This window comes from Lytechinus variegatus, chromosome 11 (genome assembly GCF_018143015.1).
Source record: "Lytechinus variegatus isolate NC3 chromosome 11, Lvar_3.0, whole genome shotgun sequence".
Classification (NCBI taxonomy): domain Eukaryota; kingdom Metazoa; phylum Echinodermata; class Echinoidea; order Temnopleuroida; family Toxopneustidae; genus Lytechinus; species Lytechinus variegatus.
Genome location: NC_054750.1, coordinates 30,616,407 through 30,631,353, shown reverse-complemented (window position 1 = coordinate 30,631,353; position 14,947 = coordinate 30,616,407). Strand labels below are relative to the sequence as shown.

Genomic DNA, 14,947 nt, shown 5'->3' with positions numbered 1-14,947 from the left:
GATAATCATAATAGCTGCAGACTATTCATGTTAAAGAGTTTTGCATATGATTTATTTTATTCATCTTTACTATTTAAATAAATGTTGAGGAAATGGAGGGATCCACTAAAAAGCAGGGCTTGTTGAGTGTGGATTCCTCAAAGAATAAGTTAAAAGACAGGTTTGTAGGTATAAGTATAAATGCAAGAACGAGACAATAAAATAATAAAAAAATAATGATTTGGAAATTATAAAAAAATGCTCCCATATTCCTAATAATTTGTATGGATTTTATTTTCAATTCTGACCTGGATAGCATCTAGAGTCGAGAATCGCTATAGAAATATAAACAATTTCGACTTATTATTATTATAGCCGACAACTTCATTGTCTTCCTTTCGAATCAACATTCATTTTAGTCCGGGAGCAAGGACCTGTGAAAAATGAGTCCTTACAACCCACACCAGAGAAAGGGTTTGATACCATATGTAGTTAGTATGGACCTTCTAGATCACTGCTAGGTAGGTAGTAGTCTCAAACTGTGGTATCACTTTTTTTTACTACCGTTGAATTGAAAGAGCAATGTAAAATAACAAAAAAAAAATGAAAAAAAATCAATAACTTTTAAGGGGAAGGTGAATTGGAACTTGCCATATCTCCGCTTGTATATGTCATGAATACATCATTCATGTATCGTCATGTTGCTAGGTGACAGCTCTAACGTTACAGCAACATTCAAAAGTAAAATTGAGATATTGAACCTTCAAAATAGGAATGCACTAATGGCCAGTGTCCATTTCCATCTCAAGTAGATATGAAGAGATTGAGACGATAAAATGATTTTTGTGGTTAAATATGTGGCGCTCTATTAAAGGTAAATGCTAGTTTTGGTAACGATATCAAAATGAGTTCGTACAGAATCCAAAGAAATGACCCCCAAAGTGTCTGTTTGTATAAATAAAACGCATGTGCCAAAGGATTCTGGAAGAAATTGTGTAATTGATGAGAAATCAGCAAATAATCACAGGATTCGGGTAGACGGTCGGGCCCGACGCTCTAAGCAATAAATATACATTGTCCCACGTGCGCTTATCTGTGTTAGGGATCTTCGGTGTGAACATTTTTCAGCGTAGATTTCAAGATTCACAAAGTTCAGTTAATGTAACTGTACCAGATCTAGATCCTCGATGATATACTGACAATTAAGCCTTGTTTTACAGACTTTCTCATGAAATCAGTGTTTACTGCAACTACTGGAATTTCTCTTTAAACTATACTTGCATTAAATATGCTTTATTCATAAAAATGAAGATTTTAAAACATTTTTCAGATATGTTCTAGCTCGCCCGTGGTATACTATTTACGATCTTGCAGTGCCGGTAGTTTGGGACCCAACGCTGCATAAATCAATGAGAATTACTTTTTAATGATGATATAATCTGATCGAAAACAAATTCATTACCACTGGCGTAGGGCACCGGCACCTCTCAAAAATTAAAATGATGGGGCTAGACATGGATAATAGGGTAAAGTGTCTAAAAATAACGTTTTAATGCACCAATATGTTTTTTTGACAGATTATGACATATTATCCAGAAAATATGATATTTCATCCTTTTTCCCCTTTTATTTCTTCTAACCTCATATTTTCTCGTGAGATTTGTTTCGGGGTCAACGGCCCAAAGCCCTCCCCATTTTTACAGGAGTATTCATTACTGAACAGATTTTCCCATAAATAGGCAAAATACGAAAAAGGGATGGGTAACTTAGGCAGGTCCCTAGGGGATATGCTTCGATTACCTAGTACTTCGTTATATGCAGCTGATAGAGAAAGGGGCACTCTTTTGTCTCCAAGTATGTTTAAGACGATTTAAGTGGCTTGCCTTACAGCGGAAACAGCTTTTTGCCTCATTAGGGACTCCAAATTGGCAGATTTCCCCATAAATAGGCAAAATACAAAAAGGGGTGGGTAATTTCGGCAGGCCTCTGAGGGGAGTACGCTTCGATTTCCTAGCACTTCCTTGTATGTAGCTGATAGAAAAAGACTACTCTTTCATCTCTGTATAGTTTTAAGACGAGTTATGTGACTTACATTACAGCGAAAATAGCTTTTTTTCTCAATGGGGCTCCAAAATGACAGATTTTCCAATAAATAGGCAAAATACGAAAAGGGGGTGGGTTACTTCGGCAGGCCCCTGAGGGGGTAAGCTTCAATTTCTATATAATATTATTGTTTAATTGATACATGAATTGACCCAGGTTATATTGATATAATTTTTTTTATTGTCGATAAACAATTGGTCTGTGTGGGATCTCCAAGACATATTAAAATAACACGCAATCCCCTTTTCTGTAAAAGTAGTATTCTGTCTAGGTGTGATGTATGTGTATTTCCCCAGACAATTATCCCGTAGTTTAGATAGGATAAAATGAATGTTGAATAAAGCATTTTAGAGAGGAAGTTGTAAGAAAAAAACCTGACCTTATTGATAACAACCAATATTACGTGAAATTGTACGGCATATAAAATCAATGTGTTTTCCAAGATAAATTGTTATCTACTATCAGACCTACAAATTTTGTTGAAGCAACCACTTCAACGTCAGTATTGTCCAATCTAATATCGTATGGGTAATTTATCTAAAAATTGCTGAAAAGCATACATTCGCTTTTTGTCCATTGATTTACTAATTTATTAGATCTTATCCATTATACTAGCTTGTCCAGTTTAATGCCTTGAGGAACATCCCTAATTAACCTTTAGTAGAGAAGAATTTCGTTCTTTTTTACAAATTGTTTACGGTTTATAAAGTAATTAATGAACCACTCCAACCACTTCCTGAGCGAGAAGGTTGCCAGCACCTTTTTATTTATAAGAGATAGATAAAAGGTTACTTCTTTGTCTTAAAGTTGTTTCAAATGAATTAAAGAGGGTTTACTACATAGTAGAAATGCTATCTGCCTCAATAGGGACTTCAAAATGGCAAATTTTCAAAGAAAAAGACAAACTTCAGAAAAAGGATGGGGTGAATTTGGCAACCCCCCCCTCTGGGGAGGTATTTCTGCCAATGAACCCTATAAAAGAATTTTAAAATTTAAAGAATTTAAAGAACAAGAAATGCTAATTGATTCACGCAGCGGTGGATCTCAAACTAACGGCACTACAACATTGTGAAAAGTATCACATATATGATAGTTAAAACATATCTTAAATGTTTAAAAATATTGCCAAAATCTTATTTTTTTTATGAATAACGAATATTCAGTCCCACTGCAGTTAGAGCGCCTCATGTTTAACAACACAAAATCACTTTATCGTATCATTTTTTTTTCATATCTACTTGAGATGGAAGTTGATATCGGCCATGTGTGTATTCCTGTTTTGAAGGTTTGATATCTCAATTTCACTTTTAAATGTTACTGTAACGTTAGAGCTGTCACCCAGTAACATTTTGATACATGAATGACGTATTTGTGGCATACACAAGCAGGCGCAGATCCGGAGGGGGGGGGGACAACAGGGGGCACGTGCCCCCCTTTTGAGAAGCCAAATTAATTTTTTTAATGTAAAAATGCCATTAAAACCAAGGTGTTCACCCTCTTTTGAAATTGAAGACCTTTTTTATTTTATTTTTTATTAATTTTACCTTTTTTTCTTGTCAATTTTTTTCGTGTACGAAATATCCTTAATTTGTGGTTGAAAACCTTTTTTTTTTTGGGGGGGGGCTTTTCAAAATTTCCCTCCGAAAAATTTGCCCCCCCTTTGGAAAATCCTGGATCCGCCCCTGTATACAAGTGGAGATATGGCAATTTACATTTCACCTTACTCCTAAAAGTTATTGATTTTTTTTCTCATTTTTTTTTGCTATTTTACATCGCCCTTTAAATTCGACTGTAGAAGATTATACCACAATTTCTACTACTTACCCTAGCAGTAATCTAGAGGGTCCTTACTACAACCCTTTGGTGTCAAGCCTTTTGTGGTGTGGGTTGAATGAACTCCTTAAATAGGGTCCCTATGAAATTTTGCTCCCGGACTATTCTATTTCATTTGAAACGTAACAGACGATAATTGTCTTATCTCAAACCAGCGCCAGAAGCTTTAAAGGAGTACTCTTGGCCGAAAATATTTATGTTTAAACAAATACAGTAAACTTCACACAGTACAATGCTGAATTTTAAAAAAATAAAAATCGGAAAACAAATAGTGAAGTTGTTAAATTTTTTGCAATATATTGTGAAAACAGTTATACGCTTGCCGTCGTGAATATTCATTGGGTGGGCTGATGATGTCACATCTCCACTTTCCTTTTTCTAATCTTATTACATAAAATCATAATTGTTTCATTATTTTGTATGTGCGAATGGTACGTCTCTTTTATAATGACATAAGTCGCAGCAGTTAATATCTAATACACTAAATCAGTTGATGATCCATTGTTTTAGTTGTTGGAGGAAAGAATTTGAATAAACCTAATTTCTTATGATAACATAGAAAAAGAACAAGTGGGGATATGACATCATCAGATTGCTCGTTAACTTTTTTTCGCCTAGATTTTTTTCACCGGAATAATGCAAATCCTTAAAATGCCATAGCTTCGCAATTCTTTGTCCAATTTTGATCAAATTTTCAGTGTTTTGATTGTCTGATTGTTCTATATCAGTCTGGTAAAATCGAATTTCATTCAGTCTGGAGTATTCCTTTAACTGTAAGTAGTACTGTGGAAGCGCAGGGTCAAACCATCTGCGCCGCAAAACTCGAGATGCTTCTTAAAACGAAAATCATACATCCTTATGTTGCGACGCGTGGCCTTGAAAATTCATGAGGCATATTCTATAAGAGTAATGTTATATTTCCCAGGGTAGCCACTTTAGTTCCGCAGACTGTTCATCCAGCGGGTCCTGCTCAACATTAAAATGTGAGAATCAACCTTGCTATACCTTTGCTACAGAGGCGCTCATGCATTCGAGGAACTTTTTTTCCAACCTGGTTTATTCCTAACTAAATAAACCAATTACAGTTATTTCAAAGTCTTTGGTCACCATGGGCACGCATTGTGTAGCAAAAATGAAAGAAGCACTCCTGGATTCATATAGAGCTAATGATAAAGACTGCTAAAACTATATGGGCCGGGTCGGGTCGGGTTTAACTAAAACTCAGGTTTAAAGTTGTAGTTTAAAGGTCAAGTCCACCTCAGAAAAGTGTTGATTTGAATCAATAGAGAAAAATCAGAGGAGCACAATGCTAAAAATTTCATCAAAATCGGATGTAAAATAAGAAAGTTATGACATTTCAAAGTTTCGCTTATTTTCAGCAAAATAGTTATATGAACGAGCCAGTTACATCCAAATGAGAGAGTCGATGATGTCACTCACTCACTATTTCTTTTGTTTTTTATTGTTTGAATTATACAATATTTCGATTTTTACGAATTTTACGATTAGGACCTCCTTGCCTGAAGCACAACATGTTAAAATAATGGAATTCCACGTGTTCAGGGAGGAATGAAACTTCATTTCACATGACAATGATGAGAAAATAAAAATATTTCATATTTCTAATAATAAAATACAAAAGAAATAGTGAGTGAGTGATGTCATCAACTCTCTCATTTGGATGTAACTGGCTCGTTCATATAACTATATTGTTGAAAATAAGCGAAACTTTAAAATGCCATATCTTTCTTATTTTACATCCGATTTTGATGAAATTTTCAGTGTTATGCTTGTTGATTTTTTCTCATTTTATTCAAATCAAGTTTTTGTTGGGGTGTACTTGTTCCTTAAGTATGGATCGTCAATTGTTACATAAGTCACTAAACAGTGGATATATCCTATTCCAGCTCATTTGGCTCTCAAATCATTTATAATTGTTTAGGAAGCATCAATAGATGATTGTCTTCACCATCGATGAATCAAGAAAGAGCACAGTAAACATAAGAAACATACAACTTAATAAAAATTTCGACACCTTTGGCTTCCCATGATTTTAGCACAGACTTAGACCATGGTCTAAGTTAAACCTGACTTCAGAATGCGGGCCTATATGTCAAAGGTGAGAGAATACATCATAATCAATGACCATGCTGACGATGAAACTGATGACTTATATACTACTCGGCATTGTTTTTAGGTGATGAGACTGTATTCCGTAGTGATGGGGAATGGGACATGGTAGGACTGAAGTACGAGACTAGTTTGATGTCTTACCCAGATTCGCCCGAGGCCCAGTATTATGACGTCACCTACACAATCCACATCAGGAGGTAAGTAAGCGAACGAGGCAAGTGAGTCTGCTATTTGTAAGTTGACATCATTTTAACCATGATCTTGTAATGACCTTTTTAATTCATGGCAATAAAGAATTAAGGGTATATAATTTGGAATTCATAAAAAACTCAATGTACCGACAAAAGAGTGAGAAGAAAGGGGGCCGATACAGAGATAGAACGAGGGAGAGAGAGAGAGAGGGGGGGGGGGGGGGTTGAGAAGGGAATTCTATGTACAGAATAGTGAAAATAATTGTAGGTTACGAATATAACATACATGATGTGCAAGCACCTAAACGGAACATTTAAAAAAGAGGTTGCCGAGGAGTGACCACCCTCAAAAACATGACAAAGTAGAAAAAAAGTACCGACAGAGATTATAGCTAAAGAAGATTCAATAAAAAATCTTAGCGGAATGTTAATGTTACAAGAATTGATCATGAGTCGATCCTAACCTGATAATCAATAACTCTTTTTCATTAAAAAGAAATAAATAGATAGATAATGAAAGGATTCCCTATCATCAAATTATGAACTCACTAAATGAATTACTTTATGAATTATTTTCTTACTTAAAAATATTCTTTCTTGTAAATATCAATTATCTATATACGTATTTCTTCAGACGGTCTATGTATTACGTATTCAACCTACTGGTTCCTTGTATCCTGATCGCATCAATCACTCTCCTTGGTTTTCTACTTCCGGTTGATTCAGGAGAGAAGGTGTCTCTGGGTATTACTGTCCTTCTCTCACTCACTGTCTTCCTGCTCCTCATAGCTGAATCAATGCCGCCCTCTAGCGTTGTGCCGATTATAGGTATGGAAGATCTTTGATTTTTCAGAGACACGTTTACAAGAGATTTTTGAGTGTCTGTGTCTGTTGTCATATTCAAGGATTATATTGTGAACAATTATACGTTTTACGCCTTAAAATGGTTAAAAATACTTTTCACAAATTATTTATACTTTCAATCTGTTACAATTATTAATATCTGCACATCTTGTAAAAAAAATCTCATCCGCGAACACGTCTTTTTCTGCAAACCTCAAAACGAGAATCGATGGCTTTAAATTATTTGGTCATTTGAAATATCCTGAATAAACTCATACATTGGGCAAAATAATACTGTAATTATACCCTTAAATCCAAACATATTTTACCCCTAATCGTGAACATTGCCACTACATTTATGCTATACAGTCTCACCATCAGAAATAACTCCAAACCGAGCAATGATATGCATTGGAAATAACGTTCCACTCGGTCTCTTGGATGTGACTGTATAAACCTCTTCTCCCCCCAAAAAAGATTGTGGGGAACGATTTCGTTGCCGATGGAGTGTGATAAGTAATGGCTGGCTGAAATAAACTATAGAGTTATAATAACGGTAAAATGTGTAATTTTGTAAAAATATATTCGTGCAATATTTCTATTTCATTAGAAATTTAGAGCAACACTCTCCAATCTGCGTCATATTGTATAAATCACAGGTCATTATTACGTATCCACGATGGTCCTCGTATCAATCTCTATCCTCCTAACGGTGTCAGTGATCAACCTTCACCATCGTGGACCATACTGCAAACGAGCTCCAATGTGGATCCGTAGGATCATTCTTGGCAATCTTGCAAAGAACCTACGGCTGCAACCTGATGATTTCAAGAATGAGTTTCATCCACAGAAAAGAGGCTTCCATGGGAATGGACACCTTTCGTCTTCCCAACGTACCAGCTTCAGGAGAAGAACCATAGGTGAATACACACTTAGATTGAAAGGTGCAATTTTGCACCCTTCAAATTCAACACGTGAATTTCTCAGAGGGTGCAACTTTGCACCCAGAGACGCTTATGCCATTACAAAGGTTCAGTCACAAACATTGCACACCTTTGCAGGGTGCAGAGTTGTACTTTTTAGTAAAGGTGCTAATGTGCACCATTAGGATACAATCATTATACACACTAGTATAAGGTGGAAAGTCGCACCTTTTAAGATACAAACTAGTTTTTATGGGTGCAAACAGGAACCACATATTTTTGGTTTAAGGGTGCAAGATTGCACCCCCAAAATTCATATTTAAAGTTAAACCAATGGTGATGGTTAGTGACGTAATGGGTCAAACTTTTTCGGTGGGCAGATTATGACGTATATAATCTCTAAAAGTCGCCAGCGAAAATTGTTGCCCTTTTCACCTTCTTTTCGTGGATTTCTCTTGTTTTCTCATGCAGAGGAAAGGGGCAAGTACCAGTCAGAGAATAGTCAAGTGAAGCCACCGGAGGACGGAACTATCCAAAATGGCGGTCGGAACGATAACGCAAGCAAGCTGGTGTTACTACGACAGATGAATGATCACATGCGGTACATCCGCTTTCATTTTGAGGACGACGATAACACCGAGGATATCAAGAATGAATGGAAACAGATCGCATTGGTGATCGATCGCCTCTTCGCTATCTTCTACATGCTTGGATCGATCGGGACTGTCATGATCCTCGTATTCAAGATAGCTGACTAATAATTGGCATTACTCTCTAAATTCCGCCGATTGAAAGTCAATCTAATAGCTTGTGGTCAGGGATCAATTCAAATTGGATCTGAAGTTTCAGTCGGATTAGGTAATTCTATCAGATTGAAAACTCAATCCAAATTTACATTGGTCCCTGAAGCTGTTTCAATCTGATGGATTTAGAGAGTAAGATATTGCTTGATGCCATCTTTTGCGGCGTTGCAGGAAAATTAAATTCAATATCAAATCAAGCATACGTCCAAAAAAAATCAGCACTATAATCCTTTGATTAAATCCAGATATTGTTTGATATATGTTCAATTGTAACTTAACTTTCTTGCAATGCCTAATTATGTTTGATTTGCAATTAAACATAAGTTTCTGCAATGCCTAAAGAGGTCTTTTCTTGTGACCATCATAACAAACATTTTATTCGCTACCTTTCTAACCGTAACGAGGTTTCGTTGAAATTCGTATTTTAAATAGCAGATCATGATTACTTAAAATACTATGGACTGGGCTTGAGACGGATGTCACCTTCATTGCACGAGTCAAAGACGAGCGGGCAATGAGCCCAGTTCATGTCTCATCCCAAGGAAGTGCGCGGTCTATACTAGTTATTTGCAAATAAGATCTACTGCAACAGTATTCGGGATCTCAAAATTATGATCGCTATAAGCATGAGCAAGGTTTTCTCTTAGGTAACGTCATCTAGAAGTGTTTTCAGTAGTGATGTTAAAGGGTAATGACCTCTTTTTTTCATTTTGTAGTATAAGCAAACCTTTAAAGCAAAGCGCTATAGTAATCTCTATATTGTTATTATAAATTTCTACTCTTTAATTAGGGGAAATATTCGGTTATATGCCAGATTATGTCTACCTTATTGAAAATTGTAGTTTTACACGTTTTTTTAAATATATCCTATTGCGTTATTGACATTTTTTGGTACACTGGCCCGTATTCTGAACTGAGGTTGAAATTAAACCCTGGTTTAAAGTTGTGGTTTAACTATGGAGAGCCAATTGGGGCACAATTCCCTAACAGTACATAGTCCATTTTTAAATTCATGTAACACCCGTTTTGTTCATAATTGTCTGGGAATGATATCTGAAGTATTTTTCCTCACTATCAAGCAACAGGATACGAAATAGTACACACAAGAAATATACAGTATAAACAGACATTTTGAATTTTGGCTCCCCATAATTTTAGCACAGAGTTCAGAAGATGGACCATGAATATTTCGATTAAGTTTATACCGCAGGGCTGTGTATATGAATTAAATGATTTTGGCAATGTCCATGGTGTCTGTTCACTATAGCTGCAGAATGAAATGTGTTCAGACTTTTTTTACGGTCTATATTAGCAAAGTAAGGAATATAGTTTGGCATAACGCTCGAACCTTTATAATATTAATATGTACTTCCATGTATGATATGTATATATGTATAAATTTTGATATCTATATTTATTAACACCAGCGAAAGAGTACTACACTAAAACTTAAAACTAGCTTTTTATATTAAGAAATACTGCTTTTTAGAATATCTATTAGCACATGGGATGTATGGTAACAACCTAGTTGCATTGAAGTTGACAGACATTGGTTTTTAACAACTTTCCATAAGCAAATGATATGATGCGCCTTGGGTATTTCAACAAAATATAACATTTCTTTATAGGGCCTACATAATTACAAGTATCATTATATCATCTTCATCAATACTATTACCATGATTATAATTTTTCAATGACTACTCATTCAGCTACGCGTATGGCAAATTATAATAAATTATTTTTTTTCAAATATTTTGCTAAAAACTGATTTTGGTTGATAATTAGTTAAAAGTCATTTCTTTTCTTAAAAAAAGTTATCACCTTTGCAATTTTTAAAGAGTCAAGAGAAACAACCTTCTCAATGACAAGCTTGATAATAATGCATAGGGATTTGACAATTGAATATCCTGACTTTTTAAGAACTTTAGGATGAATGTTGTCATAACCTGGACTCTTATTCAAATGTAATCTATCTATAATTGATGTAATATCATTTGTAGGAACTGGTCGTAGAAATAGAGATGACCTAAAATTTCCTTTTGGCCACGGTGAGATATCATTGGACAGTTTGTCCAAAATTTACAAAAAAAGTTGTTAAATGCATAAGCAATATTAAAGTGATCGGTTAACATTGGTTTGACTTTTAGAAAATCCGAGCTAGAAGGTCACACTTGTCACCTGTGTCTCTGATATGTTACAAAAATGAAGCCCAGAAAAAATTGAGTTCGAAAATAATTATTTAGTGCTTCAAAAATTGAAGTATAAAGTGACCGGAAACACCTTCTTAATTTCGTCCCATACACTTATGTGTAATATTTAGGCGTCTATAAGACACCTATTTACAAAATCGGGGTTTGCCTTGTAGTTTTGGCTTTTCATTCTCAATAATGGTTGTTTTCAGGGTTTATTAGTTTCTAATACATGCACTTGTACACATGTTTCATCTTGGTTTGAGAATTTTCTAAATCTGCTGCTCACAAAGTCAAACAATACCTTTAATTGCTACCTCTTCTATACTAATCTTCTTTGATTCTGTATTGTTCAAAACGGCGTTAACTATTTTCCAAGTTGCTTTCATATCACGCTTAGAGGTGGCAAACTTATTACTATAGTAAGTACGTTTTTTACTTCTGATTTTGCTGTTCACACAATTTATACAACTTTTATATTTTTCATGCAGTTCGGTTTGAGGATTTCTTACATACTTCTTAAAAATATTGTTTTTACACTTTATCAGTAGTTTAGACTCATTTGATATCCATGGTTTAGATTTTCCAGAGAACTCTAAATTGTTACGAACTGTAATCACAAGAAGGCATTCTTCATACAAGTTCAAGAATTCCCAATTAACTGAAACCAGTTTGGTGCACAATGAAGCAATAGTTTTTTTTCACTTAGATCAAGCTTAGTTTAACTATGGGTGTCATTGACTGGCTCATTATCAAATTCAGTGACAATAAAGGGTGTCAAGTGATCGCTGAGGTTGTGATAATTCCAGATTTTACAGCAATATGAGAATTGCTATAAAAATGTTATCTGTAGTTGTAGTAGATGTATTTGTGATGCGAGTTGGTTTGTATAGCTGAGGAAAATAGGAATAAGAAATAAAAGTATGTAGAAAGTCAAACATATTGTTACTGTTATCTACTTTGAAATCCCCCATGATAATACATTATTTCTTTTCATTTTTAAAATTACATCAAGAACTTGAATAACTTTCTCGAGAAAATCTTAAAAGTTACTATTTGGTGGACGGTGCATGACACCGACTACACATCTTTTATGTTTAACATTTATATTTCAATGAAAATGCTGTCCAACCACTCGCAACAAACATAAAGATCTGGCCTCCTTTTAAATTTCATATTTTCGTGGACATACAATCCAAATTCACTACCTCGTTTGAACTGCCGACATTAAGAAAGATTATATTAATAATATAACACTAACACAAATTACAAAGATAAGATGCTAAATCGGAAGATTATTTGGAAGAGCCGTGGTGTAGTGGTTCTGACTCTCGCCTTGTAAACAGAGGGTCGTGTGTTCGAATCCCACCGCGGTCTAGCGTCCTTTGGCAAGGCGTTAATCCACACTTTGCCACTCTCGACCCAGGATAAATGGGTACCCGGTAGGATGCGAAAGATATTGTATGTTTGATTTTGCCAGCGCCATAATGTGGCTGCGATGAATGCAAGGAATGCTCACCAGGGAGTGGAAATTGTGCACCTTTCGTGCTTGATTGAAATGAATCCAATGACCGGGGTAATAATATGCTGTAACGCGCTTTGGGCCATTCTGGGAAAAGCGCTTTATAAAAATTGGCTATTATTATTATTATTATCATTTTTCATAAAGAATCAATCCAAGAAATTCTATTTACGGTGACTGCACTTTTGTATAATTAGATGTTGGAACAATGGTAGTCCAATAATGCCAATTTTTTTTCTCCAAAATTTAAATACATTTATGTATCAATGTGAGGCAGCCTTAGCTTAATTTATAATAGGAGAGGAAAGGGGTATGCAGGTTTGAATTTGTATCCAATGTTGTAGGTTAAATGCTCGTTCATATTAAATGCAAGGTCAATTTCAATCTAATTAGTTTTGAGCATTCACGAAGGTGTCGTCGAAAATCAACTGTCTTGTCAGAGCCGACGGTTGACATTTACCAACTCTGGTGTTATCATAACAAATCATTAACCGACATGTCAAGGCTAAAGTACAATAGATTTAAACTTTTTTAGTAGAAAATAGTGATGAACGATTGTCATGATTGTACAGCAAACTCTTGACATGTGCAATAACATTGGGAAAGAGGACAAGTAACTGCAATCATAATGATACAATAATGAATTACATTACTACATAACAATCATTCAGAAACAACAGTTTCTGAATGACCAAGAACGACCCAATTAGTCCTTTGGATATTGTTGCATTACCCTGGGTAAATTTTTTCTGTAACTCATATCCCGGAATTTTACCCCAAAGTGCCTCAAAATGAATGAAAAACTGACCAAGATCCTGATTCGACATAAAACGTTTTTTTTGCTTGATTTTCTCGAAATGAATTATCATGAACGTTCGTATATTCATAGATATATCAAAAGGGGCGACAAGATTGACATATGAAAGAAAGATGAAAGGGATATATATATTATATATATATATATATATATATATATATATATATATATATGTATATATATATTAATGAAGCAGAGTGGTAATGCATGCATTGTACTTAGTTCCAACTGAGTTTATTTTGAACTCCAAATTTTCGACGTTTGACGTTTTAACATACGTCTTCTTCAGGGATCCATACAAGTAATCCCTGAAGAAGACGTATGTTAAAACGTCGAAAATTTGGAGTTCAAAATAAACTCAGTTGGAACTAAGTACAATGCATTACCACTTCGCTTCATTAATATCATCTATGTATATATGACTGTTTTCGAAACAAAATATAAATATATATTTCAGAAATCTCGTCTTGCACTTTGGTAGAAAAAGCTGGCTGCTGACCCCATGTAAAAGGTGTAACATATGAAGAGTGACATTGTAAGAAAGTAGGGTTTGAGCTTTTTGATGTTATGAATAAGGTTTGTACCTGAACACAAAATTTTGCACAACTTGCAAGAGAAAAAAGAGGAAGAAAATTCTGTTTGCTCATTACCACAGGGGCTTGCAGACTGACTGGAGATCTATAAGATTAATGACTATTGTGGTGATAATTGATAAAGGTCTGCAGATATATGTTACTACACGTCAGAATGAGACCAAATGGATATTAGACCAAGTGGTCATTATACCAGACTATTAGACCAAGTGGTAATTAGACAAATTGTTGTATTAGCCGCACTGGTTATAGACGAAATGAGTGTAGACTATGTGAAGTTGGACGAACTGATAAGTAGACCGAGTGGTATTAGACCATCCGATAATTCACCGTTGAAACAAATCACTTAAATCATGGAAAATCGATGTGCAGTTCTTGCTTACCGGCCTTGGTAATATTAGTTCCATGTGCTTAATTTGGGGGAAATGTTTGCATATTTTAATATAGAGGCAAATTTGTAATTGAGCGTTAACCATATTCCCAGGTTTCTCCATAATATTCTAGATATACATGACACATAACGTGTATAGTTCATGTATCTCTCAATGTTATTGAAGTCCTTACGGGCGTCCTGAAGTGTCCGGATCGAATAATATCATATTTTACATCACAGCAATCGTCTGCTATTTAAGTTTGCTGCTCCAAATATGAAGCATGGTGATTGAAAGGCTCATGCTGAAAAAGGGATCAGCCAACAAAACTAAAACCGGGGAAATTGATTCGTATTTTTGTGATCGATACGTCTTGGTAGTCATGGCAATTGCTATTGTCACAACATTTCTATGTTCTTATTAAAGAGAAATGCCAGTAGTTGCAGTAAATATTTATTTCATGAGAAAATCCGTAAAACCAGGCTTAATTGTCAGTATATCATCGAGGATCTAGATCTGGTACAGTCACATAAACTGAACTTTGTGAAATATTGAAATCTATGCTGAAAAATATTCACACTGATGATCACCAACACAGATAAGAGCACGTGGGACAGTGTATTATTATTGCTTTGAATGTCGTG

The 14,947-nt window shown here is 35.0% G+C and overlaps 1 protein-coding gene across 1 annotated transcript in view; it reads left to right on the top strand.

The window, feature by feature from the left end:
• LOC121424601 (neuronal acetylcholine receptor subunit alpha-10-like) overlaps positions 1–9,535 on the top strand; it is a 28,066-nt gene extending 18,531 nt beyond the window's left edge. Inside the window, exons 6-9 of the mRNA XM_041620352.1 lie at positions 6,113–6,245; positions 6,874–7,067; positions 7,742–8,002; positions 8,477–9,535. Coding sequence (XP_041476286.1) covers positions 6,113–6,245; positions 6,874–7,067; positions 7,742–8,002; positions 8,477–8,763 — 875 coding nt within the window. The 3' untranslated portion in view covers positions 8,764–9,535. The remainder of the gene's footprint in view (positions 1–6,112; positions 6,246–6,873; positions 7,068–7,741; positions 8,003–8,476) is intronic.
• Positions 9,536–14,947: the final 5,412 nt, after the last annotated feature.